Source organism: Oncorhynchus mykiss, chromosome 7 (assembly GCF_057628025.1).
Source record: "Oncorhynchus mykiss isolate SJ-2025 chromosome 7, ASM5762802v1, whole genome shotgun sequence".
NCBI classification, from domain to species: domain Eukaryota; kingdom Metazoa; phylum Chordata; class Actinopteri; order Salmoniformes; family Salmonidae; genus Oncorhynchus; species Oncorhynchus mykiss.
Window position 1 is genome coordinate 7335001 of NC_143028.1, and position 25210 is coordinate 7360210.

The following is a 25210-nucleotide window of genomic DNA, read 5'->3' on the forward strand; positions in this document are numbered from 1 at the left end:
TCCCTAGTACATGTATGTTACAGGAACGTCCACCATCTGTAGTTGACCTGAGAGCCCATGTAGAGTCCATATATCCCTGATTTAGAGTAGCCTACCAATGATGACAACTACTGTAATGATTGCTCTCGTGCAATACAGAATCTTATGATATTGACATTTTGATTTATGGCGACAGGTATTATTCAATACATGTTCTATTCAATAGGTCGATATCATTTTGATTAAAATTATATGGATTCTCATGGGGAGGACAACCAGAGATTAGCGGTGTTGGAACAACGCAGACAAAGACGGGGAAATACCTTCCTCTGGATAAGCAGACAGGGACATTGGGATCACGAGACTGTATCCATGGCAACCTCAGACAAAGAGGGAATCCTGGACCAGTTTCCCTAGTAACAGACAGGATATGGGAATCTGGGAAAATGGGAATTTCTCCCCAGTAACACACAGCAGGTCAGTGAGGAAGGAAAGAGACCCTACCTGTTGAAGCAGACAGAATTCCCAAAGTTAAGAAATACAATTCCGTTAGTCAGATTTATGGAAGCTTGGGAATTTTGTATTTGTTTTGGGTCGTCTTGACCATGTGTTTCCATTGAAAAAGAGTTACACTTTAGGAAAAGGGCTTTGTTTTTCCCCACATTCCATGTCATGTTTGACTGTGCAGCTTTGAACTATGTAACTCTACAGAGGCTCAGGGAAACTGGACCCAGGATGAACCATCCATAAAGGAGGGTCTTTAGGAGAGTCTAGTTAAGGTACAGATGTGTCTTCCTGATACCCTCTCTGTCTCTGAGGGGAAGTCAATGGTCTGATAACACTCCTTCGTTTAACACTCATACGGAACAGGATTTCCATAAGGACACACACACAGACACACACACACACACACACACACACACACACACACACACACACACACACACATACACACACACACACACACACACACACACACACACACACACACACACACACAGAAAGAGCGAGAGACTCATTAAGGTATTAGAGGAAGCCCTGACACACTTGATTAAACAGTGTTTAAATGGGTCTCTCTAAGTGAATCTGTACTGTTGAAGTCCTTCTAGAGCATAATCTACACTACTCTCATCATTACTCCACCTCTATCCTCATCTCTACTCTGTGCTCATCTCAGTGACTCCACCTCTATCTCCTCATCTCTACTCTGTGCTCATCTCAGTGACTCCACCTCTATCTCCTCATCTCATCTCTACTCTGTTCTCATCTCAGAGACTCCACCTCTATCTCCTCATCTCTACTCTGTTCTCATCTCAGTGACTCCACCTCTATCTCCTCATCTCTAACTCTGTTCTCATCTCAGAGACTCCACCTCTATCTCATCATCTCTACTCTGTTCTCATCTCAGAGACTCCACCTCTATCTCCTCATCTCTACTCTGTTCTCATCTCAGTGACTCCACCTCTATCTCCTCATCTCTACTCTGTTCTCATCTCAGTGACTCCACCCCTATCTCCTCATCTCTACTCTGTTCTCATCTCAGTGACTCCACCCCTATCTCCTCATCTCTACTCTGTTCTCATCTCAGTGACTCTACCCCTATTTCCTCACCTCTACTCTGTTCTCATCTCAGTGACTCCACCTCTATCTCCTCATCTCTACTCTGTTCTCATCTCAGAGACTCCACCCCTATCTCCTCATCTCTACTCTGTTCTCATCTCAGAGACTCCACCCTTATCTCCTCATCTCTACTCTGTGCTCATCTCAGTGACTCCACCTCTCCTCATCTCTACTCTGTTCTCATCTCAGTGACTCTACCCCTATCTCCTCATCTCTACTCTGTTCTCATCTCAGTGACTCCACCCCTATCTCCTCATCTCTACTCTGTTCTCATCTCAGTGACTCTACCCCTATATCCTCATCTCTACTCTGTTCTCATCTCAATGACTCCACCTCTATCTCATCATCTCTACTCTGTTCTCATCTCAGTGACTCCACCCCTATCTCCTCATCTCTACTCTGTTCTGGTCATTAGTAAAGACTGAATAGTAATAGACGGTTAAAGTGGTTTTTCACCCCCAAATTAAAATGACCAGACGTTGTCTAAGGTCTTCTAAAATGTATTCTCAGGTGGTTGAACGTTGAGCTGAACAGACAGACTACTAGTGTAGAGGGTTGGTAATCATTCCTCCCATCACGCCTCTGTCCCTGGTGTGAAAACTGGAAAATCCCTTTCTCTCGCTCTCTCTTCCTCTATTTCCCTCTCTCGCTCTTCTAAACTGGGTCAGTCTCGTCTGCAGTTCTAATCTATCATGCTCATTGGAGCATACCTTTTTTTTCTCTGGCACACACACATCACCACAACACCTTCAGAGGGGATCTCCACATTGCTGTAGAGACTCAGAAGAGGGTGTGGTCTGTTTGTGTGACAGAAAGTGTGTGTCGAGTGTGAGTGTGAGTGTGTTTGTGTGTGTGTGTGTGTGTAGAGGGAGAACGAGAGTGAGAGAGAGAGAGGGCATTGGGTGTGGTCTACATGTGCAGAGCATCAGTTAATATTAATGTCAACAGAAGGGGAATCCGTCATTACTACAGAGACACAGGAGGGTGCTGTGTGTGTGTGTGTGTGTGTGTGTGTGTGTGTGTGTGTGTGTGTGTGTGTGTGTGTGTGTGTGTGTGTGTGTGTGTGTGTGTGTGTGTGTGTGTGTGTGTGTGTGTGAGGCAGGATGGTGCAGTCGGTGTACGGTGCATTCAGAATGTATTCAGACCCCTTGACATTTTCCACATTTTGTTATGTTACAGCCTTATTCTAAAATCGATGAAAAATCAATCTACACTCAATACCCCATAATGACAAAGTGAAAACTGGTTATACGAAATGTTTGCAAATGTATTCCAAATAAAAAAACATAAATACCTTATTTACATAAGTATTCAGACCCTTTGCTATGAGAATCGAAATTGAGCTCAGGTGCATCCTGTTTCCATTGATCATCCTTGATGTTTCTACAACTTGATTGGAGTCCACCCGTGGTAAATTAACTTGATAGGACATGATTTGGAAAGGCACACGCATGTCTATATAAGGTCCCACAGTTGACAGTGCATGTCAGAGCAAAAACCAAGCCATGAGGTCAAAGGAATTGTCCGTAGAGCTTCGAGACAGGATTGTGTCGAGGCACAGATATGGGGAAGGGTACCAAAAAAGGTCTGCAGCATTGAAGGTCCCCAAGAACACAGTGGCCTCCATCATTCTTAAATGGAAGAAGTTTGAAACCACCAAGACTCTTCCTAGAGCTGGTCACCCGGCTAAATCGAGCAATCGGGGGAGAAGGGCCTTGGTCTGGGAGGTGACCAAGAACCCATGGTCACTCTGACAAAGCTCCAGATTTCCTCTGTGGAGATAGTAGAACCTTCCAGAAGGACAACCATCTCTGCAGCACTCCACCAGACGGATGCCACTCCTCAGTAAAAGGTACATGACAGCCCTCTTGGAGTTTGCCAAAAGGCACCTAAAGACTCAGACCATGAGAAGCAAGATTCTCTGGTCTGATTGAAACCAAGATTGAACTCTTTGGCCTGAATGCCAAAAGCATCACGTCTGGAGGAAACCTGGCACCATCCATTCTGTGAAGCATGGTGGTGGCAGCATCAGGCTTGGGGGGATGTTTTTCAGCGGCAGGGACTGAGAGACTAGCCAGGATTGAGGGAAAGATGAACGGAGCAAGGTTCACCTTCCAGTATGATAACGACCCTAAGCACACAGCCAAGACAGTGCAAGAGTGGCTTCAGAACAAGTCTGTGAATGTCCTTGAGAGGCCCAGCCAGAGCCCGGACTTGAACCAGATCGAACATCTCTGGAGAGACCTGATAATAGCTGTGCAGCGACGCTCCCCATCCAACCTGACAGAGCTTGAGAGGATCTGCATAGAAGAATGGGAGAAACTCCACAAATACAGGTGTGCCAAGCTTGTAGCGTCATACCCAAGAAGACTCGACATTGTAATCACTGCCAAAAGGTGATTCAACAAAGTACTGAGTAAAGGATCTGAATAGTTATGTAAATGTGATATGTTAGTTTTTTATTTTTTATTTATACATTTGCAAAAATGTCTAGAGACCTCTTTTTGCTTCGTCATTATGGGGAATTGTGTGTAGATTGATGAGGGGAAAACGATTGAATCCATTTTAGAATAAGGCTGTAATGTAACAAAACGTGGGAAAAGTCAAGGGGTCTGAATACTTTCCTAATGCACCGTATGTGTGTGTTGGGTCCAGCTATTTCACCACTGTTTATCCATGGCTTCTCCTCCTGTTCCTTTATTCTCTTTCTCCTCAGCCCTAGAACACTGTTCCAAAATCCTTCTCTTACGCTCTCTCTCTGTTTCTCTCTCTGTTTCTCTCTCTGTTTCTCTCTCTGTTTCTCTCTCTGTTTCTCTGTTTGACATGTTTCTTTCTCTGGCTGTTTTGTGACAGGGAGTTGGGGGAGAACATAATGAAGTCTTGGGCCTGTGTGGGTGTGGACTGGGTTGCACACACATGCTGACATTCTCAGACATTTCTGAGATTAAGAGCTTTTTCTCCTGAGCTCCGGTCTGTCTGCTCGCTCTTTCTTTGTGAAAACAGACTGATATTGTCACGGAGATAAAAGAAACCTCAGAATAATGTAGTCTTGAACTTTTACACTGAAGCCAGCCCACCTTTTAATAATGAGACTCTCTCTCTTCTCTCTCTCTCTCTCTCTCTCTCTCTCCTTTCTCTCTCCTTTCTCTCTCCTTTTCTCTCCTCTCTCCTTTCTCTCTCCTCTCTCCTTTCTATCTCCTTTCTCTCTCCTTTCTCTCTCCTTTTTCTCTCCTCTCTCCTTTCTCTCTTCTTTCTCCTTTCTCCTTTCTCTCTCCTCTCTCCTTTCTCTCTCCTTTCTCCTTTCTCTCTCCTCTCTCCTTTCTCTCTCCTTTCTCCTTTCTCTCTCCTCTCTCCTTTCTATCTCCTTTCTCTCTCCTTTCTATCTCCTTTCTATCTCCTTTCTCTCTCCTCTCTCCTTTCTCCTTTCTCTCTCCTTTCTCATTTCTATCTCCTTTCTCTCTCCTTTCTCTCTCCTTTTCTCTCCTCTCTCCTTTCTCCTTTCTCTCTTCTTTCTCCTTTCTCCTTTCTCTCTCCTCTCTCCTTTCTCTCTCCTTTCTCCTTTCTCTCTCCTCTCTCCTTTCTCTCTCCTCTCTCCTTTCTCTCTCCTTTCTCCTTTCTCTCTCCTCTCTCCTTTCTCTCTCCTTTCTCCTTTCTCTCTCCTCTCTCCTTTCTCTCTCCTTTCTCCTTTCTCTCTCCTCTCTCCTTTCTCTCTCCTTTCTCTCTCCTCTCTCCTTTCTATCTCCTTTCTCTCTCCTTTCTATCTCCTTTCTATCTCCTTTCTCTCTCCTCTCTCCTTTCTCCTTTCTCTCTCCTTTCTCATTTATATCTCCTTTCTATCTCCTTTCTCTCTCCTTTTCTCTCCTCTCTCCTTTCTCCTTTCTCTCTTCTTTCTCCTTTCTCCTTTCTCTCTCCTCTCTCCTTTCTCTCTCCTTTCTCCTTTCTCTCTCCTCTCTCCTTTCTCTCTCCTCTCTCCTTTCTCTCTCCTTTCTCCTTTCTCTCTCCTCTCTCCTTTCTCTCTCCTTTCTCCTTTCTCTCTCCTCTCTCCTTTCTATCTCCTTTCTCTCTCATTTCTATCTCCTTTCTATCTCCTTTCTCTCTCATCTCTCCTTTCTATCTCCTCACCTCTCTCCTCTCTCCTCTCTCCTCTCCCCTTTCTCTCTCTCCTCTCTCTCCTCTCTCTATCCTCTCTCCTCTCTCCTTTCTCTCTCTTCTCTCTCTCCTCTCTCTCTCCTCTCTCCTTTCTCTCGCTCTCCTTTCTCCTCTATCCTTTCTCTCTCCTCTATCCTTTCTCTCTCCTCTCTCTCTCTCCTCTCTCTCTCCTATCTCCTTTCTCCTTTCTCTCGCCTCTCTCCTTTCTCTCCTCTCTCCTCTCTCCCTCTAGATCCACAGCTTAAGGGCATAGTGACCAGGTTGTACTGCAGACAGGGATACTACTTGCAGATGAACCCAGATGGATGTCTGGACGGGACCAAAGATGACGGCACTAACTCCTGTGAGTCCGCACGAACACACATGCACACACAGAGGGGGGTAGATTGAGTGGCTGAGTGGCAACCTCCGTCAACCCAGTGACAGACATTTTATCAGAAGTCATCCAATCACAGATCTCATGCAGTACATGTCAGACATGGACAAATGAGAACTGACACGCAGAAGTCCAGATGAACACGGCTCTGTGACTAATGTCATTTCTCACACGGCTACTACAAGCATGTGTCAAGTCTCATACACGTCTCGTGATCCATTCATGGGATTAAGTGTTCTGGTAGCTTTCATGTATATACTGTATCGTTCCATTCTAGTCGTGTGTGTGTGTGGAACTGTGTCACATGGTTGACTGAGTATCTGAATCTTATATAGATAAATACAGTGCCTTGCGAAAGTATTCGGCCCCCTTGAACTTTGCGACCTTTTGCCACATTTCAGGCTTCAAACATAAAGATATAAAACTGTATTTTTTTGTGAAGAATCAACAACAAGTGGGACACAATCATGAAGTGGAACGACATTTATTGGATATTTCAAACTTTTTTAACATATCAAAAACTGAAAAATTGGGCGTGCAAAATTATTCAGCCCCTTTATTTTCAGTGCAGCAAACTCTCTCCAGAAGTTCAGTGAGGATCTCTGAATGATCCAATGTTGACCTAAATGACTAATGATGATAAATACAATCCACCTGTGTGTAATCAAGTCTCCGTATAAATGCACCTGCACTGTGATAGTCTCAGAGGTCCGTTAAAAGCGCAGAGAGCATCATGAAGAACAAGGAACACACCAGGCAGGTCCGAGATACTGTTGTGAAGAAGTTTAAAGCCGGATTTGGATACAAAAAGATTTCCCAAGCTTTAAACATCCCAAGGAGCACTGTGCAAGCGATAATATTGAAATGGAAGGTGTATCAGACCACTGCAAATCTACCAAGACCTGGCCGTCCCTCTAAACTTTCAGCTCATACAAGGAGAAGACTGATCAGAGATGCAGCCAAGAGGCCCATGATCACTCTGGATGAACTGCAGAGATCTACAGCTGAGGTGGGAGACTCTGTCCATAGGACAACAATCAGTCGTATATTGCACAAATCTGGCCTTTATGGAAGAGTGGCAAGAAGAAAGCCATTTCTTAAAGATATCCATAAAAAGTGTCGTTTAAAGTTTGCCACAAGCCACCTGGGAGACACACCAAACATGTGGAAGAAGGTGCTCTGGTCAGATGAAACCAAAATTGAACTTTTTTGGCAACAATGCAAAACGTTATGTTTGGCGTAAAAGCAACACAGCTGAACACACCATCCCCACTGTCAAACATGGTGGTGGCAGCATCATGGTTTGGGCCTGCTTTTCTTCAGCAGGGACAGGGAAGATGGTTAAAATTGATGGGAAGATGGATGGAGCCAAATACAAGACCATTCTGGAAGAAAACCTGATGGAGTCTGCAAAAGACCTGAGACTGGGACGGAGATTTGTCTTCCAACAAGACAATGATCCAAAACATAAAGCAAAATCTACAATGGAATGGTTCAAAAATAAACATATCCAGGTGTTAGAATGGCCAAGTCAAAGTCCAGACCTGAATCCAATCGAGAATCTGTGGAAAGAACTGAAAACTGCTGTTCACAAATGCTCTCCATCCAACCTCACTGAGCTCGAGCTGTTTTGCAAGGAGGAATGGGAAAAAATGTCAGTCTCTCGATGTGCAAAACTGATAGAGACATACCCCAAGCGACTTACAGCTGTAATCGCAGCAAAAGGTGGCGCTACAAAGTATTAACTTAAGGGGGCTGAATAATTTTGCACGCCCAATTTTTCAGTTTTTGATTTGTTAAAAAAGTTTGAAATATCCAATAAATGTCGTTCCACTTCATGATTGTGTCCCACTTGTTGTTGATTCTTCACAAAAAAATACAGTTTTATATCTTTATGTTTGAAGCCTGAAATGTGGCAAAAGGTCGCAAAGTTCAAGGGGGCCGAATACTTTCGCAAGGCACTGTACATATGCTACGTACACACACACACACACACACACACACACAATAATGTGTATTCTATCAGTAAGATTGTCAATCTGCTTTACTGTGCTGATTTGTCTCTCAGCTTTGTTCAACCTCATCCCAGTGGGCCTTCGAGTGGTGGCCATCCAGTCAGTCAAGATGGGTCTGTACATCGCCATGAACGGGGAGGGACACCTCTACTCATCAGTGAGTACAGACCAGTGCTGATGATGACGTGTGCCAGCCGGGCGGCCATCTTGGTTGAGCTGATTTTCTGTTGACTACTATGACAATACTCAGTTTTCTTCTATAAGTGTATGTGTGTAATTATTTCACCTAAAACAGATTGATCTAACTATCTAAGGCTAAGTTTACACAGGCTGACCAAATCCGATCTTTTGCCCAATTATGGGCCAAAAATCTGACAGGTTGAAAGACCAATTAGTGAAAAAAAGATTGGAATTGGGCTGCCTGTGTAAACGCAACCTTTATACCACTCAGTCACCGTACTAATATACAGCCCAGCTGTCCTGTAGACACACTGGGTTCAACAAGATTCTGGAATCCTTCAGGAAGAATACGTGTACGTTTCCCCAGAGGCCATAGTGAGGATTTGTCTAATACAGTGGTTTCCAAACGTTTTATAGTCCCGTACCCCTTCAAACATTCAACCTCCAGCTGCGTACCCACTCCCCTCTAGCTCCAGGGTCAGCTGTACCCCCTCTAGCACCAGGGTCAGCTGTTCCCCCTCTAGCACCAGGGTCAGCTGTACCCACTCTAGCACCAGGGTCAGCTGTACCCCCTCTTGCACCAGGGTCAGCTGTACCCCCTCTAGCACCAGGGTCAGCGCACTCTCAAATGTTGTTTTTTTGCCATCATTGGAAGCCTGCCACACACACTATACGATACATTTATTAAACATAAGAATGAGTGTTTTTGTCACAACCCGGCTCATGGGAAGTGACAAAGAGCTCTTATAGGACCAGGGCACAAATAAAAATATAATAATAATCAATCATTTTGCTCTTTATTTAGCCATCTTCATATAAAACTTTATTTGTTCATCAAAAATTGTGAGTAACTCACCACAGGTTAATGAGAAGGTTGTGCTTGAAAGGATGCACATAACTCTGCAATGTTGGGTTTCCAGAAGAGGGTGTCTTCCTTTAATTGACCCCCATAAACGTAACGGACATATACCAGGAGCTGTGCCAGGCCTGCCACGTCTGTTGACTCATCCAGCTGTAACACAAATAATTCACTGGCTTGAATGCGAAGCAGTAATTGTTTCAAAACACCTCCTACCATGTCACTGATGAATCGTGAAACAGTGTTGTTTGAGGAAGGCATTGTCTGTATAGTTTTTTTGCCTTTTCCCCCAGCATTGTCCCAGCCATATCCGTGGCAGCAGGAAGAATTAAGTCGTCCACAATAGTATGGGGCTTGCCTGTCCTAGTCACTCGGTAGCTCACCATATACAGTGCCTTGCGAAAGTATCCGGCCCCCTTGAACTTTGCGACCTTTTGCCACATTTCAGGCTTCAACATAAAGATATAAAACTGTATTTTTTGTGAAGAATCAACAACAAGTGGGACACAATCATGAAGTGAAACGACAATTATTGGATATTTCAAACTTTTTTAACAAATCAAAAACTGAAAAATTGGGCGTGCAAAATTATTCGTATATTGCACAAATCTGGCCTTTATGGAAGAGTGGCAAGAAGAAAGCAATTTCTTAAAGATATCCATAAAAAGTGTTGTTTAAAGTTTGCCACAAGCCACCTGGGAGACACACCAAACATGTGGAAGAAGGTGCTCTGGTCAGATGAAACCAAAATTGAACTTTTTTGGCAACAATGCAAAACGTTATGTTTGGCGTAAAAGCAACACAGCTCATCACCCTGAACACACCATCCCCACTATCAAACATGGTGGTGGCAGCATCATGATTTGGGCCTGCTTTTCTTCAGCAGGGACAGGGAAGATGGTTAAAATTGATGGGAAGATGGATGGAGCCAAATACAGGACCATTCTGGAAGAAAACCTGATGGAGTCTGCAAAAGACCTGAGACTGGGACGGAAATTTGTCTTCCAACAAGACAATGATCCAAAACATAAAGCAAAATCTACAATGGAATGGTTCAAAAATTAACATATCCAGGTGTTAGAATGGCCAAGTCAAAGTCCAGACCTGAATCCAATCGAGAATCTGTGGAAAGAACTGAAAACTGCTGTTCACAAATGCTCTCCATCCAACCTCACTGAGCTCGAGCTGTTTTGCAAGGAGGAATGGGAAAAAATGTCAGTCTCTCGATGTGCAAAACTGATAGAGACATACCCCAAGCGACTTACAGCTGTAATCGCAGCAAAAGGTGGCGCTACAAAGTATTAACTTAAGGGGGCTGAATCATTTTGCACGCCCAATTTCTCAGTTTTTGATTTGTTAAAAAAGTTTGAAATATCCAATAAATGTCGTTCCACTTCATGATTGTGTCCCACTTGTTGTTGACTCTTCACAAAAAAATACAGTTTTATATCTTTATGTTTGAAGCCTGAAATGTGGCAAAAGGTCGCAAAGTTCAAGGGGGCCGAATACTTTCGCACTGTAAGACGATTCTAGACCCTTCTTATTAACATGGCTTACTACTCAAAAGTCGTCTTTATTCTCGCTCAAAAAACTCTTGTAGCTTATTTTATGTGTACAGTGCTGTCTGTCTGACCATTGGTTCACCCCGGGTTCGTATGAAGGGGAACATGCGTCATGAATACTAAACATTGTCATGACCAGTTCTCTAGTCTTCATGGGGTTGGTGATGAATCAATGGGCATGTCACTATATGACACTAGATATATCAGAAGAACAGTTCCCTTCGTGTTTCTCATTGTGAATTCACCATCACTCATCCTCTTTATTCATCACATAATAATGGAATTACACAAGCTGCTGCTTCTGCTTCCACAGGTAGTGTTCTAACAAGGAGCTTTATATGGAAAAGACCAGCAGAGAGAGAAAGAGAGAGAGAGAGAGAGATTGAAATAGAGAGAAATCCACATCCGTTTGCACCCAAACCCTCCTCTCCCTCCTTGTCTCCAAGGAAACTTGAGGGCTTCCTTGAGAGAAAGTGAAGTGGTGAGAAAGATGGTGAGAGAGAGTGGGTGAGAGTGAGACATGGAGAGGGAGGGAGGGAGGGAGGGAGGGAGGGAGGGAGGGAGGGAGGGAGGGAGGGAGGGAGGGAGACATGGAGAGGGAGTGAGGGAGGGAGGGATATGAATTATTCCCGACCCTGACACACCAGAGCAGTCAAATATCACTCTTTTTCCTCACTGTGTCGGAGCGAGGGACAGTGATATGATGCTGCAGAGAGGAGAGCAGCCGGCCGCTTGTTTTGTCCTTTTTTGGAGGAGAGATGTTATGTTCTGTTTCTCTGTTCAGTTAGAGACAGAGGGAGGAGGGCTGCTTTTTAATTATTGATGGGGGAAGTCCTGTCCACATGTACCCGCGCGCACACACACACACCGCTGACTATGAAAAAAAGCAGTCCTGTTAGGGATTTAACAGATATTGTCTATTTTTTTACCGAAGAAATATGTTTTATAATAATAACAACAGATATGTTGCTCTAGTACTGTTTATAGAGGCGCTGCTTTGATTAATGGTTTATAGAGGCGATGCTTTGATGGTTTATAGAGTGTTGGTTTATAAAGGCGCTGCTTTGATTAATGGTTTATAAAGGCGCTGCTTTGATGAATCACAAAGACACAAGATGGCCGACCCTTAACAGTAAGATCAAGAATAGAGTGTTGTAGTGTTACTCCTCCTGATGATGAAGCATCAAGATGATCTATAGTACTACACATCTGTCAGACAGATGAGACAGCTCTCTGGTTGTAGAGAGAGACTCGTCTCTATCCACCCATCTCTCTCGGTCTCTGTCTCTGCAGTCAACAGATGGCCTAGTGTGAAATGATCTGGTATGTGTTAATTACCAACGATGCCGGGCAAGAGGAAACCAGCTCTGAGTGTGTGTTGAAGAGTGTGAACAACACACACATCTGAGTACTCGAGCACACACACACAGACACACACACACACACACACACACACACACACACACACAGTTACACGCATACACATCTGAGTACTCGAGCACACACTCATGCAGACACACAGACAACACACACAGTTACACAGAAACCTGTATGTTGGTTTACACCTTTATAGTAACAAAAACAGTATACAGTATATACTGTAGCCCTCACCATCAGGTCTTAGAGTTTTCCATGGAGGGAGAACTATCATATCCTGTACATGTGTAAAGGGGTGCGTAACTGGTAGCAGGGAAGTCAGACGCAGGAGAGCAGAACTAGGTAGTAGCCGGAGCAGTTTAATCCAAAACCCAACGGCATAAAAATACTACAGAATATGGGTACACAAACCCGACGCGCACCAGTAAACATGTACATAAGCACCTACAACAAACAATTCCACATAAAGACATGGGGGGAACAGAGGGTTAAATACACAACAATAAATGAGGGAAATGGAAACCAGGTCTGTAGGAAAACAAGACAAAACAAATGGAAAATGAAAAGTGGATCGACGATGGCTAGAAGACCAGTGACGCCGACCGCCGAACACCGCCCGAACAAGGAGAGGAAACAACTTCGGTGGAAGTCGTGTCAAAATGTTAATACTATGGAGGGAGAACTATCATATCCTCTACATGTTAATACTATGGAGGGAGAACTATCATATCCTCTACATGTTAATACTATGGAGGAAGAACTATCATATCCTGTACATGTTAATACTATGGAGGGAGAACTATCATATCCTCTACATGTTAATACTATGGAGGAGAACTATCATATCCTGTACATGTTAATACTATGGAGGGAGAACTATCATATCCTCTACATGTTAATACTATGGAGGGAGAACTATCATATCCTGTACATGTTAATACTATGGAGGGAGAACTATCATATCCTGTACATGTTAATACTATGGAGGGAGAACTATCATATCCTCTACATGTTAATACTATGGAGGGAGAACTATCATATCCTGTACATGTTAATACTATGGAGGGAGAACTATCATATCCTGTACATGTTAATACTATGGAGGGAGAACTATCATATCCTGTACATGTTAATACTATGGAGGGAGAACTATGATATCCTGTACATGTTAATACTATGGAGGGAGAACTATCATATCCCCTACATGTTAATACTATGGAGGGAGAACTATCATATCCTGTACATGTTAATACTATGGAGGGAGAACTATGATATCCTCTACATGTTAATATTATGGAGGGAGAACTATCATATCCTCTACATGTTAATACTATGGAGGGAGAACTATCATATCCTGTACATGTTAATACTATGGAGGGAGAACTATGATATCCTCTACATGTTAATATTATGGAGGGAGAACTATGATATCCTCTACATGTTAATACTATGGAGGGAGAACTATCATATCCTGTACATGTTAATACTATGGAGGGAGAACTATGATATCCTCTACATGTTAATACTATGGAGGGAGAACTATCATATCCCCTACATGTTAATACTATGGAGGGAGAACTATCATATCCTCTACATGTTAATACTATGGAGGAAAACGTAAGTAAGATAGGTGCTGTATGTGCCACCTTTTCCCCACAAAAGGGCTTTATAACAAGACAAAAATACTCATTAGTTTCATCAGCTGTCCAGGTGGCTGGATGTGGAGGTCCTGGGCTGGCATGGTTACATGTGGTCTGCAGTTGTGAAGCCGGTTGGACTTACTGCCAAATTCTTTAAAATGACATAGGAGGCGGCATATGGTAGAGAAATGAACATTCAATTATCTGGCAACAGCTCTTGTGGACATTCCTGCAGTCAGCATGCCAATTGCATGCTTCCTCAAAACCATCTGTGGCATTGTGTTGTGTGACACAACTGCACATTTTAGAGTGCCCTTTTATTGTCCCCAGTACAAGGTGCACCTGTGTAATGATCATGCTGTTTAATCAGCTTCTTGATATGCCACACCTGTCAGGTGGATGGATTATCTTGGCAAAGGAGAAATGCTCACTAACAGGGATGGAAACAAATTTGTGTACAAAATTTTTGTGCATAACTAACATTTCTGGGATCTTTTATTTAAGCTCATGAAACATGGGACCAACATTTTACATGTTGCATTTATATTATTGTTCAGTAGAGATAAACAAGGAGACAACCACTAATTCCTGCCCAGAGTCTGCTGATGCCTATGAGCTGACATGTTCCATGACATATTAAACACATGAATACATAGGCAACACATGCATGCGCGCACACACACTCACACATGCTGACACTCTCAACTGTACTCTTTCCCACCATTTATCCCCGTTGCTGTTTAAGTGGATGCTTGCCAGCAGTGGTCTTTCCTAATTTCCGTAATATTCCTGGGTGATTTGGTTATAATTCGGAAAGGCAGGATAGGGATCAGGCAGGATAGGGATCGCTCTCTTCTCTTCCTCTTCTCTCCCTCTCTTCTCTCTCTCTCTCTCGCTCCCTCTTCATCTTCTCTCACTCTCTCCCTCTCTCTCTTCATCATCTCTCGCTCTCTCTCTTCCTCTTCTCTCCCTCTCTTCTCTCTCTCGCTCCCTCTTCGTCTTTTCTCCCTCTCTCTCTTTCTTCTTCTACTCTTGCTCTCTCTTCTCTTCACCTTCTCTCCCTCTCTTCTCTCTCTCTCTCTCTCTCTCGCTCTCTCTCTCTCACTACCTCTTTGTCTTCTCTCTTGCTCTCGCTCTCCCTCTTCTCTCGCTCTCTCTCTCTTTTCGTCCTCTTCTCTCCCTCTCTTCTCTCGCTCTCTCTTCCTCCTCTCTTGTTCTCTCTCTCTTCTCTTCCTCTTCTCTCCCTCTCTTCTCTCGCTCTCTCTCTCTATTATCTTCCTCTTCTCTCCCTCTCTCTCTCTCTCTCTCTCTCTCTCTCTCTCTCTCTCTCTCTCTCTCTCTCTCTCTCTCTCTCTCTCACACACTTTTCCTTTCTATACCAGAGCATCTGTTTTCTGACATAGACCTTGTGGTGTGTGTGTGTGCACGTGTGTGTTGGATCCAGAGGCAGAAACAGGACCGGATGACTAGATGAAAGGTTTGCGGAGTTGAAAGGAAGAGCATGGTGTCATCCTCACTAAAGGACAACCAGACAGGACACACAACAGCAAGGATGCTACTCTATACCTCTCCATGTTAACAGTTTGTGGCAGCTGAAGAGATACAGACAACTGTAGAACTGAACACCATTTTTCATATCGATTTTTTGGTTTAAACCACAACGGCCAAAATTATTTCGAAAAGATAACTTATGCAAAAATTAATTTAGCCAAAAATGAAAATTGCTCTTTTAAGACTTTAACACCCCATCTAAAGAGGTCTCTAGGTTTCACTAGTCCTTCACACAGTGTTTATTCTGTCCTGTATTCTGCCATTCTCCAGTCCTCCTCCTCTCGCCCTCTTTCCTTTCTTTGACTTACTTGTTTACCCACAATTCCCCTGGGTAATTAGCAGTGTGATAATGAACAGTGTTGGAGACACAAACACACACAAACCCACACATACACATTTGCCACACGACACACATACACATACACACACTTACCACACATACACACAACACATGACACACACACACACTCAACACACAAACACGACACAACACACACATACACACCACACCACACACCACATACACACATACACACCACGCACACACTGACACACACTCCCTGCATGACAGAGAAAACAATAAGCTCTATCCTCACTGGGACCAGGTGGTCATGTGGGATCAATACTGGATCACTCTCTGCACCCTTCTAACCCCTGGTCTGACCTCTGCACCCTTCTAACCCCTGGTCTGACCTCTGCACCCTTCTAACCCCTGGTCTGACCTCTACACCCTTCTAACCCCTGGTCTGACCTCAGTACCCTTCTAACCCCTAGTCTGACCTCTGCACCCTTCTAACCCCTGGTCTGACCTCTGCACCCTTCTAACCCCTGGTCTGACCTCTGCACCCTTCTAACCCCTGGTCTGACCTCAGCACCCTTCTAACCCCTGGTCTGACCTCAGCACCCTTCTAACCCCTGGTCTAACCTCAGCTGTATAGAGCACAGCATGAAAACTGTCCCTAAGTCAGTTTCTAATATTATAAAATACACTGCTCAAAAAAATAAAGGGAACACTTAAACAACACAATGTAACTCCAAGTCAATCACACTTCTGTGAAATCAAACTGTCCACTTAGGAAGCAACACTGATTGACAATAAATTTCACATGCTGTTGTGCAAATGGAATAGACAACAGGTGGAAATTATAGGCAATTAGCAAGACACCCCCAATAAAGGAGTGGTTCTGCAGGTGATAACCACAGACCACTTCTCAGTTCCTATGCTTCCTGACTGAAGGTTTTGGTCACTTTTGAATTCTGGTAGTGCTTTCACTCTAGTGGTAGCATGAGACGGAGTCTACAACCCACACAAGTGGCTCAGGTAGTGCAGCTCATCCAGGATGGCACATCATTGCGAGCTGTGGCAAGAAGGTCTGCTGTGTCTGTCAGCGTAGTGTCCAGAGCATGGAGGCGCTACCAGGAGACAGACCAGTACATCAGGAGACGTGGAGGAGGCCGTAGAAGGGCAACAACCCAGCAGCAGGACCGCTACCTCCGCCTTTGTGCAAGGAGGATCAGGAGGAGCACTGCCAGAGCCCTGCAAAATGACCTCCAGCAGGCCACAAATGTGCATGTGTCTGCTCAAACGGTCAGAAACCGTCTCCATAAGGGTGGTATGAGGGCCCGACGTCCACAGGTGGGGGTTGTGCTTACAGCCCAACACCGTGCAGGGCGTTTGGCATTTGCCAGAGAACACCAAGATTGGCAAATTCGCCACTGGCGCCCTGTGCTCTTCACAGATGAAAGCAGGTTCACACTGAGCACATGTGACAGACGTGACAGTCTGGAGACGCCGTGGAGAACGTTCTGCTGCCTGCAACATCCTCCAGCATGACCGGTTTGGCGATGGGTCAGTCATGGTGTGAGGTGGCATTTCTTTGGGGGGCTCCATGTGCTCGCCAGAGGTAGCCTGACTGCCATTAGGTACCGAGATGAGATCCTCAGACCCCTTGTGAGACCATATGCTGGTGCGGTTGGCCCTGGGTTCCTCCTAATGCAAGACAATGCTAGACCTCATGTGGCTGGAGTGTGTCAGCAGCTCCTGCAAGAGGAAGGCATTGATGCTATGGACTGGCCCGCCCGTTCCCCAGACCTGAATCCAATTGAGCACATCTGGGACATCATGTCTCGCTCCATCCACCAACGCCACGTTGCACCACAGACTGTCCAGGAGTTGGCGGATGCTTTAGTCCAGGCCTGGGAGGAGATCCCTCAGGAGACCATCCGCCACCTCATCAGGAGCATGCCCAGGCGTTGTAGGGAGGTCATACAGGCACGTGGAGGCCACACACACTACTGAGCCTCATTTTGACTTGTTTTAAGGACATTACATCAAAGTTGGATCAGCCTGTAGTGTGGTTTTCCACTTTAATTTTGAGTGTGACTCCAAATCCAGACCTCCATGGGTTGATACATTTGATTTCCATTGATAATTTTTGTGTGATTTTGTTGTCAGCACATTCAACTATGTAAAGAAAAAAGTATTTAATAAGAATATTTCATTCATTCAGATCTAGGATGTGGTATTTTAGTGTTCCCTTTATTTTTTTGAGCAGTGTATCAAGGTCCAGCATGTGTGTGTGTACAGATGTAGGATCTTCATTTGATCACCCTGTTGCAGGAGAAGTTTCTTGCAGTGCAGGACATTTAAAAAGTATTGTATATGCAAGATATAAGGCTTCTGAAGTTTGTAATTTCCACTTTGAAATGTCAGACTTGATTTTCCCTTGCGGAAAATGTATCAACCCCTACAAAAATGTCTATGAATTATAATCCACATAATACCTCACATTTCCTGTTGCTGCAGGATTATTTTCCTGTCGTAGCAAACTGTGTGTGTGTGTGTGTGTGTGTGTGTGTGTGTGTGTGTGTGTGTGTGTTTGTGTGTGTGTGTGTGTTTGTGTGTGTGTGTGTGTGTTTGTGTGTGTGTGTGTGTGTGTGTGTGTGTGTGTGTGTGTGTGTGTGTGTTTGTGTGTGTGTGTGTGTGTGTGTGTGTGTGTGTGTGTGTGTGTGTGTGTGTGTGTGTGTGTGTGTGTGTGTGTGTGTGTTTGAACATGTTTAACTATACTTGTTGGGACCAGAAGTCCCCAGAAGAATAGTAAACAAACAAACATTTGACGAACTAGGGACATTTTGTTGGTCCCCACAAGGTCAAATGCTATTTCTATGGGGTTTAGAGTTAAGGTTAGAATTAGTGTTAGGGTTAGAATTATGTTTAGGGTTAGGAGCTAGGGTTCGTTTTAGGGTTATGGTTAGGAGCTAGGGTTAGGTTTTGGGGTTAAGGTTAGTGTTAGGTTTAGGGGTTAGGTAAAATAGGATTTTGAATGGGACTGAATTGTGTGTCCCCACAAGGTTAGTTATACAAGACTGTGTGTGTGTGTGTTTGTGTGTTTCCCCCCAGGAAACATCCTCCTCCCTTGGTGATTTATCTCTCTCTTCTCTCCTCCTACATCCTCCTTTCTTTCTTTCTTTCCTTCCCCTCTTTCTTTCTCTCCGTTAATCTCCACTGCCTCCTCTTCTCTCTCTCTAACAGCCTGTGTTTTATAACATTGTTCAGTATGCAGGTCCATCTCAATTGTCTAAAATGGCTTCCTCTCCTTGTCACCTCACCTTAAAGGCTCAGTGCGGTCAAACGTGTGATTTCCTGTGTTTTATGTATATTTCCACACTATGAGGTTGGAATAATACTGTGAAATTATGAAAATTATGATAATGTCCTTTTAGTGAAAGAGCTGTTTAAAAATGTATATTTTGGTGGGATGGAGTTTTGGTGGTATCACCAGGCGATTAATTAATTAATAGACCAATTAGAAAGAGGGTTCCTAACGTCTCTGCCAATAACAGCTAGTTTTCAGTTTTCCCCTCCCCACTCAAACCCCTCCCAAACATTCATAGCAACATTCTTGCTTGAGAAAATCGCTCTTTGCTAAGAAGCTATTTTTGTTTATTTTGTACTATTTTAATTGAAAACAATCACAGTAAGGTACTTAATTGTTACCCAGAAATGATTTGATGTTGAGATAAAAATAAAATAAAAGTCTGCATTGGGCCTTTAAATCCTAAATGATCTGAAATCACAAGATAAGTAAGAGCAACATGGTGGACACCTGTCCAATTCTTTCACATCAGAGCAGATGAAAGAGAGGAGAGAAGACAAGTAGAGGAAGCAACTTTAGACTATTGAGACACAGCCTGAATGTGCTAATTGGACAGAGTTGAAAGACACAGGGGAAAAGTGCAGTGAACCATAATGAGAACCATAAAAAGAGCAAAGGAAAATGGAAATACGTTGCCAACCACAAACACGATCAATCACACCTAGCCATCACATCAAACCACTGCCCCGGCCTCCTCCTCTTCTCCTCCCATCTTCTCTGTTCCATCGTTTCCATGGTAACTGGGGACAAAGGCCCACACAGGTGAGCGAGTGTCTCTTTTCTTGTGGTGGTGACTGACAAGCACACCTGATTGGAATTTCAATGTTTTCCCAGCCCGTCTGTCTCTCTGAGGCTCTGGAAGCTAGGGATGGTTAATTACAGTACAAATCAGTCATTTAGAAGACTGACTGCCCATCCAGCCACAGCGCCAAACACCACCCCCACTAACGTTTCTTCTCCACAAAGAGTCTGGATTTGCTTTCCTCCCTGACATCTTGTAGAATGCAAACACATTCTAAACATTCTGATTGGTTCCAGAAACCAATGGGTTGGGCTAGAGCGAGCCATCACGAACCATGAATCACGTCATTGGCTTTGATACTCTGATTGGTTAGAGACGATCCAATCGCTGATGAATTTGTTTTGTACAACACCCCTCATTTTGAAGTGAGCACAAACATCTTCTAGGATGGCTGAACAACTTCTAGGATTCAGTCTGAATGTATGTAGAGATCGATAGAGCAGCGGAATTCAATTCAGGGTGAGTCATTTAGCAGGTTGAATGTTGGTAAATCATCGCCAATTGAAGTTAAATAAACGTCATGGAAACAGTTGATTGAAACTATTATAAAAGTCTTGGATGGATGTTGGGCTGGTATCTAATGGAATATTAAGTGGTAGCAATTTGTCCATTGTTGTATGTTTGATACTGATTCTGTGTGTGTGCCTGCGTGTGTTTCTGTGTCTCCTGTAGGAGCTGTTTACAGCAGAGTGTAAGTTTAAGGAGTCTGTGTTTGAGAACTACTATGTGATCTACTCGTCGATGCTGTACAGACAGAATGAGTCTGGGAGGGCCTGGTTCTTGGGCCTGAACAAGGAAGGACAGCCCATGAAGGGCAACCGAGTGAAAAAGACCAAACCAGCCGCTCACTTCCTGCCCAAACCTATAGAAGGTAAGGGGGTTGTCACACACACATGGATGCACACACACACACACTCACACGCTCTAACACTCTGATCTCTCCTGTTCTCTGTAGTTGCGATGTACAAGGAGCCGTCGTTGCACGACGTCAGGGAGACATTGCCTAAAGTTGCCGGAGTCCCGCCCAGCAAAAGCTCAACCAGCGAACCAGTGGCCATGAACGGGGGTAAACCAATCAACAAACCCGACCCGAAGGAGACTGCAACATAACCCTGCCCCCTCCTCTCCCCCCACACGACAGAGACTTGAGACTCTGCCCACTGCACTCAAACTCTCACCTTGATTGGTCAATTATGGGCTAAGTCCCACCTCTTCTCTCTTTCTCTCGCTCATTCTCTCTCTCTCTTTCTCTTTTTGGCTAATTCGGTGCAGTGGTGTTCGAGATGAGGAAATGGACCACTCCATTTGGGGGATGGGGGAGGGGAGGTGGAAGGGAGAAGAGGAGGGGAGAAGAAGAAGCAGGAAGGTGTTGACAAGGAGGAGGAGGAAGGGGAGGAGGAGGAGGGAAATTGGCTGATCTTATCAGCTAGATAAACTACAAACTTGGACAGCGGAATGCCCTACCTACGCGATACGGAATGCCTTTTTCAAATCCTTACGATTATTTTTCTGTGACAATCTGTGAGAATGATGACAGAGCGTTTTTTTCCCTCTTCCTTTTTGCCAGGTAGCCTTGCCTGCTGATGGCTACCCATAAGCCCCTTCTCTCACTCTGACGCACTATATCAACAGAGTCAATCCATATTGACCACAGTCTGTTTGTTCGTCTGTTTACCAATTTCTTTGTTTGTTTATAATTCTATACCCAAAATGCACCAGCGATCGTCTGGATAGATTGTTGTAATGACACAAAACAGAATTGTCATCTATTTTTCAAATGATTGTCTCTCTCTCTCTCTCTCTCTCTCTCTGTCTTTCTTATCTTCTCTCTCTCGCTCCCTCTCTCATTCGTTCTTAGTTTCTTTCTCTCTCTGTCTCTCTCACTCTCTCATTCTTTTTTAGCTTCTCTCTATCTCTACCTCCACATCTCTATTCTATTTCTTACTATCACTATTTTCTCTGTGTGTTTGTAGGTTCATTTAGGCAGCGAAGGATGCAGGAGGGCAATACTCATATTTTGTAAGACATGTATAGAGGGAGAGGACTGGGGCTGGGGATGAGATGTTAATGCTTTGGTAGTATTGAGGAGGTAGCAGATGCAAAGCATGGTAGGTAGAGTGCATGGTAGCAGAGTAACTAGCATGTCCACAGAAGCTATGAGTTTCTATCCAGAGCCATGGTCAATTCAGGACATGAATTGAAATTCCAATTCAATATTTGAAAAGTGCCAAAGGTGGCACAAGGGTGACGGACATGTAGCATTTTCACTGGCAACATATAGGTAACTGCCCAAAATAATGGAAACGCTTGAGTAAATGAGGGATGCCAAGTATATTGAAAGAATGTGCTTCTACACAGGTGTGGTTCCTGAGTTAATTAAGCAATTAACATCCCATCTTAGGGTCATTTATAAAAATGCTGGGCAGACCATTATTTTGGCTACCATGGCTATGCCCCCCTAGGATGATAAGGGTCCCCCATCCACAGGCAGAAGTGGTAACTGAACATTTTGATGAGCATGAAAATGGTGTAAACCACAGGCAATGGCCGCACAGTCACCAGATCTCAACCCAACTGAACACTTATGGGAGATTCTGGAGCGGTGTCTGAGACAGCGTTTTCCATCATCATCAACAAAACGCAAGTTAGTGTTTTTTGTCATGAATCTTGTTCTGGAGGCAGTTCTGCAGAGTGGTCACTAGCTAGCTGGCACAGCCACAAATCATAAAATCAGATTTTAAACCTAACTTTAACAACACTGTTAACCCTAATGCATAACCCTAACCTTAAATTAACACCAAAAAGCCAATTTTCACTTTGCAGCTGGCCTATCTAAGGGGAAATCGCTCAGTTCTGCCAAGACTCGTGACAAACTTCAACCTGCCAAAAAAAACACCAAATTATGAAATTTCTTGCAGAAGAATAGTGTTGCATCCCTCCAATAGAGTTCCAGACACTTCTAGAATCTATGCCACGGTGCATTGAAGCTGTTCTGGCTCGTGGCACAACGCCCTATTAAGACTCTATGTTGGCGTTTCCTGTATTTTGACAGCTCCCTGTACATGCACACATAGTGAAGTTGACAGAGTCAAAGAACGTAGAAAAAATATTGAAAGAACAGAGTCACTACAGAGTCACTACAGGGAACAGTCCTAAACGGACCAGTAAAATAAGTGATCTTGGAGGTGTAGCTGTAAGCTGGCATTGGTAAGAGGTACGCTGCGGTAGTCCTATATCCGTTGGCTTTCACACTGTGACTACAAACCTCCCATCCCATCTTGGAGTTGTAGCTTTCTCATTTAGAAGCCATTGATACTGACTTTACCCGTCGTTTGACTTTACCCAAACTCTGTTACGTGTCATTCGTCTAAATGAAATAAGGGAATGATGTTGGTCTGTTACGTTTTTGTGCTGAAATGTTTACTGTGAGGATCAAGATCTGTCACTTCCTGTATAAGTAGCAGAGGTAGTTTGCTGAGTCTGTAACCGTGCCTGGGACCTGAAGACTCACGTTAGCTCCAAGAGCTTATTACAACAGTCAGCCACTGTAAAGCCTATGAGCAAAACGGGCCATGGATGCCGAATTTGCCCTGTGGCCCAGGCTGCTCATGGGCCACTGTAAGCTTGCTAGCTGGGTGAGATCATAGAGAAACCACTCGAAAAGGTACGCTGTAAAAATAAAGATTCCACTGGGCTGTTTGTGGGAAAGTGTTGAAGCAACATTTGCTGTACTTCTTGTCCAGTGTTTTGTCTGTACCAAGCTGAACAAAAGCTGCTGTTCTTGACAAAGAAATGTAGACCTACAATTTGATGGTGTTGTGTCTTTGAGTTAATGGTGTTTCTGTTCCTGTTGAAACCAGAGTCCTTTAACATGGAGAGTTGGGCCAACTGTAGAGCTGGGCACCACATTGCTGCCTCTTGAGGATTCAATATTGCCCAGTGACACGAACGTGGCTGCCATCGAGCTCTGTGATGTCATAGTTCAGACTGCATTGGCCAAACTCTCTCTAAGGTCTCTGATTGAATCCTGCCATCAGTGAGCTCTATGTGCTGCTGGATTCTGAATCTCTAACTGACTACTTCAAGTGAGACTGGATCAGTTTTTGTCAAATTGAATTGACTTTGACTGTGCAAATGTACAAACCTCTCTCTCTTTCTCTCTCACGTTCTTTCTTTCTCAACATTCCATCTCATTCTTCCCCTTACCCTGCCCACCCCTCTCTCTATCTCTCCATCTGTCTCTCTCTCTCAGTCTCTCACCTGTTGCATGGTAAACAAGAAAGGCAGTGGAGATAAGCATGTAGTACTGTAGCCTATGTGTATCAAGTCAAAACAAAAAGAAGAAACAAAAGAGATCATGTCGGTAAATGTACCGCTAACTTTACATACATATATATGCAAAAGAGTTTGTCTGCACTGTACAGTTTGTGTCTCCATTGTATACACAGATACAACATATTGAATAAAATATTTATATGAAGGAGACATGGTGATGTTATTGACATTACTCTGCATTGTCCCAATCTGGGACATTACCAAGAAAGGAGAATGTTTCCTCACATCAAAACGTGGCATAGGAGCTGGACAAGGGACGAATAGCTGAAGAAATAAGGTAATATTTCCTCTCTATGAGTTGGTAGCTTTTTCATAGCCCCCTTAAAGGGATACTTCAGGATTTTGGCAATCAAGCCCTTTATCTACTTCCCCAGAGTCAGATGAACTCGCTGATACCATTTGTATGTATCTGTGAGCAGTTTGAAGGAAGTTGCTAACTAGCATTAACGCAATTGCTAATTAGCATTAGCACAATGACTGGAAGTCTATGGCAACTGCTAGCATGCTAGTAGATACCATATACTTCCAGTCATTGCGCTAACGCTAGTTACCGTTAGCTTGCAAAGCTACCTCTAAATTCCTTCATACTGGATGCAGAGACATAAAAATGGCATCCATGAGTTCATCTGACTGTGTGGAAGTTGATAAAGGGCAACTTGGTCAAAATCCCAAAGTATCCCTTTAAGGCCATCTCATCATCAGCTTCCAACTGGCTCATTTAACTGCTCTCCTCTCCACTGCAACTCAAACAGCCCAGCGTTGACTCAAGGGTCTCTTCAGACTCGAGGCTTTTCGGTCATCTAAGAGGCATAACAGAAAAGAACACAGACGACATGCTGAAGACAAAGACACTGTGCCCTAGGTTGTGTCTGGCTCTTTTCAATGGAGAAAACGCTCCCGTTTAGCATCATTACTTCTGCAGTGTTCCCTTGAACGCACGCTCCAGCTCCTCTGTTCAGGCCCACGTTCCCGAGCCATTTATCCACGTTGGGTCTTTTGTTTGGGTGTCGATAGCTCTCCTTGTGCCTCTATTGGCTGAAATGTCCTTGTTTTTAAAAGAACAGCACGTTTTTCTGTCCATTAAAATAACATCAAATTGATCAGAAATA

General features: G+C 44.0%; 1 protein-coding gene across 3 annotated transcripts in view; it reads left to right on the forward strand.

Moving 5' to 3' along the window:
• LOC110527311 (fibroblast growth factor 14) overlaps positions 1 to 24251 on the forward strand; it is a 75411-nt gene extending 51160 nt beyond the window's left edge. For all 3 annotated transcript variants that reach the window (XM_021608500.3, XM_021608502.3, XM_021608501.3), the window contains exons 2-5: positions 5981 to 6091; positions 8193 to 8296; positions 20439 to 20637; positions 20722 to 24251. In XM_021608500.3, the coding sequence (XP_021464175.1) occupies positions 5981 to 6091; positions 8193 to 8296; positions 20439 to 20637; positions 20722 to 20876 (569 nt within the window). In that variant the 3' untranslated portion in view covers positions 20877 to 24251. The remainder of the gene's footprint in view (positions 1 to 5980; positions 6092 to 8192; positions 8297 to 20438; positions 20638 to 20721) is intronic.
• Positions 24252 to 25210: the final 959 nt, after the last annotated feature.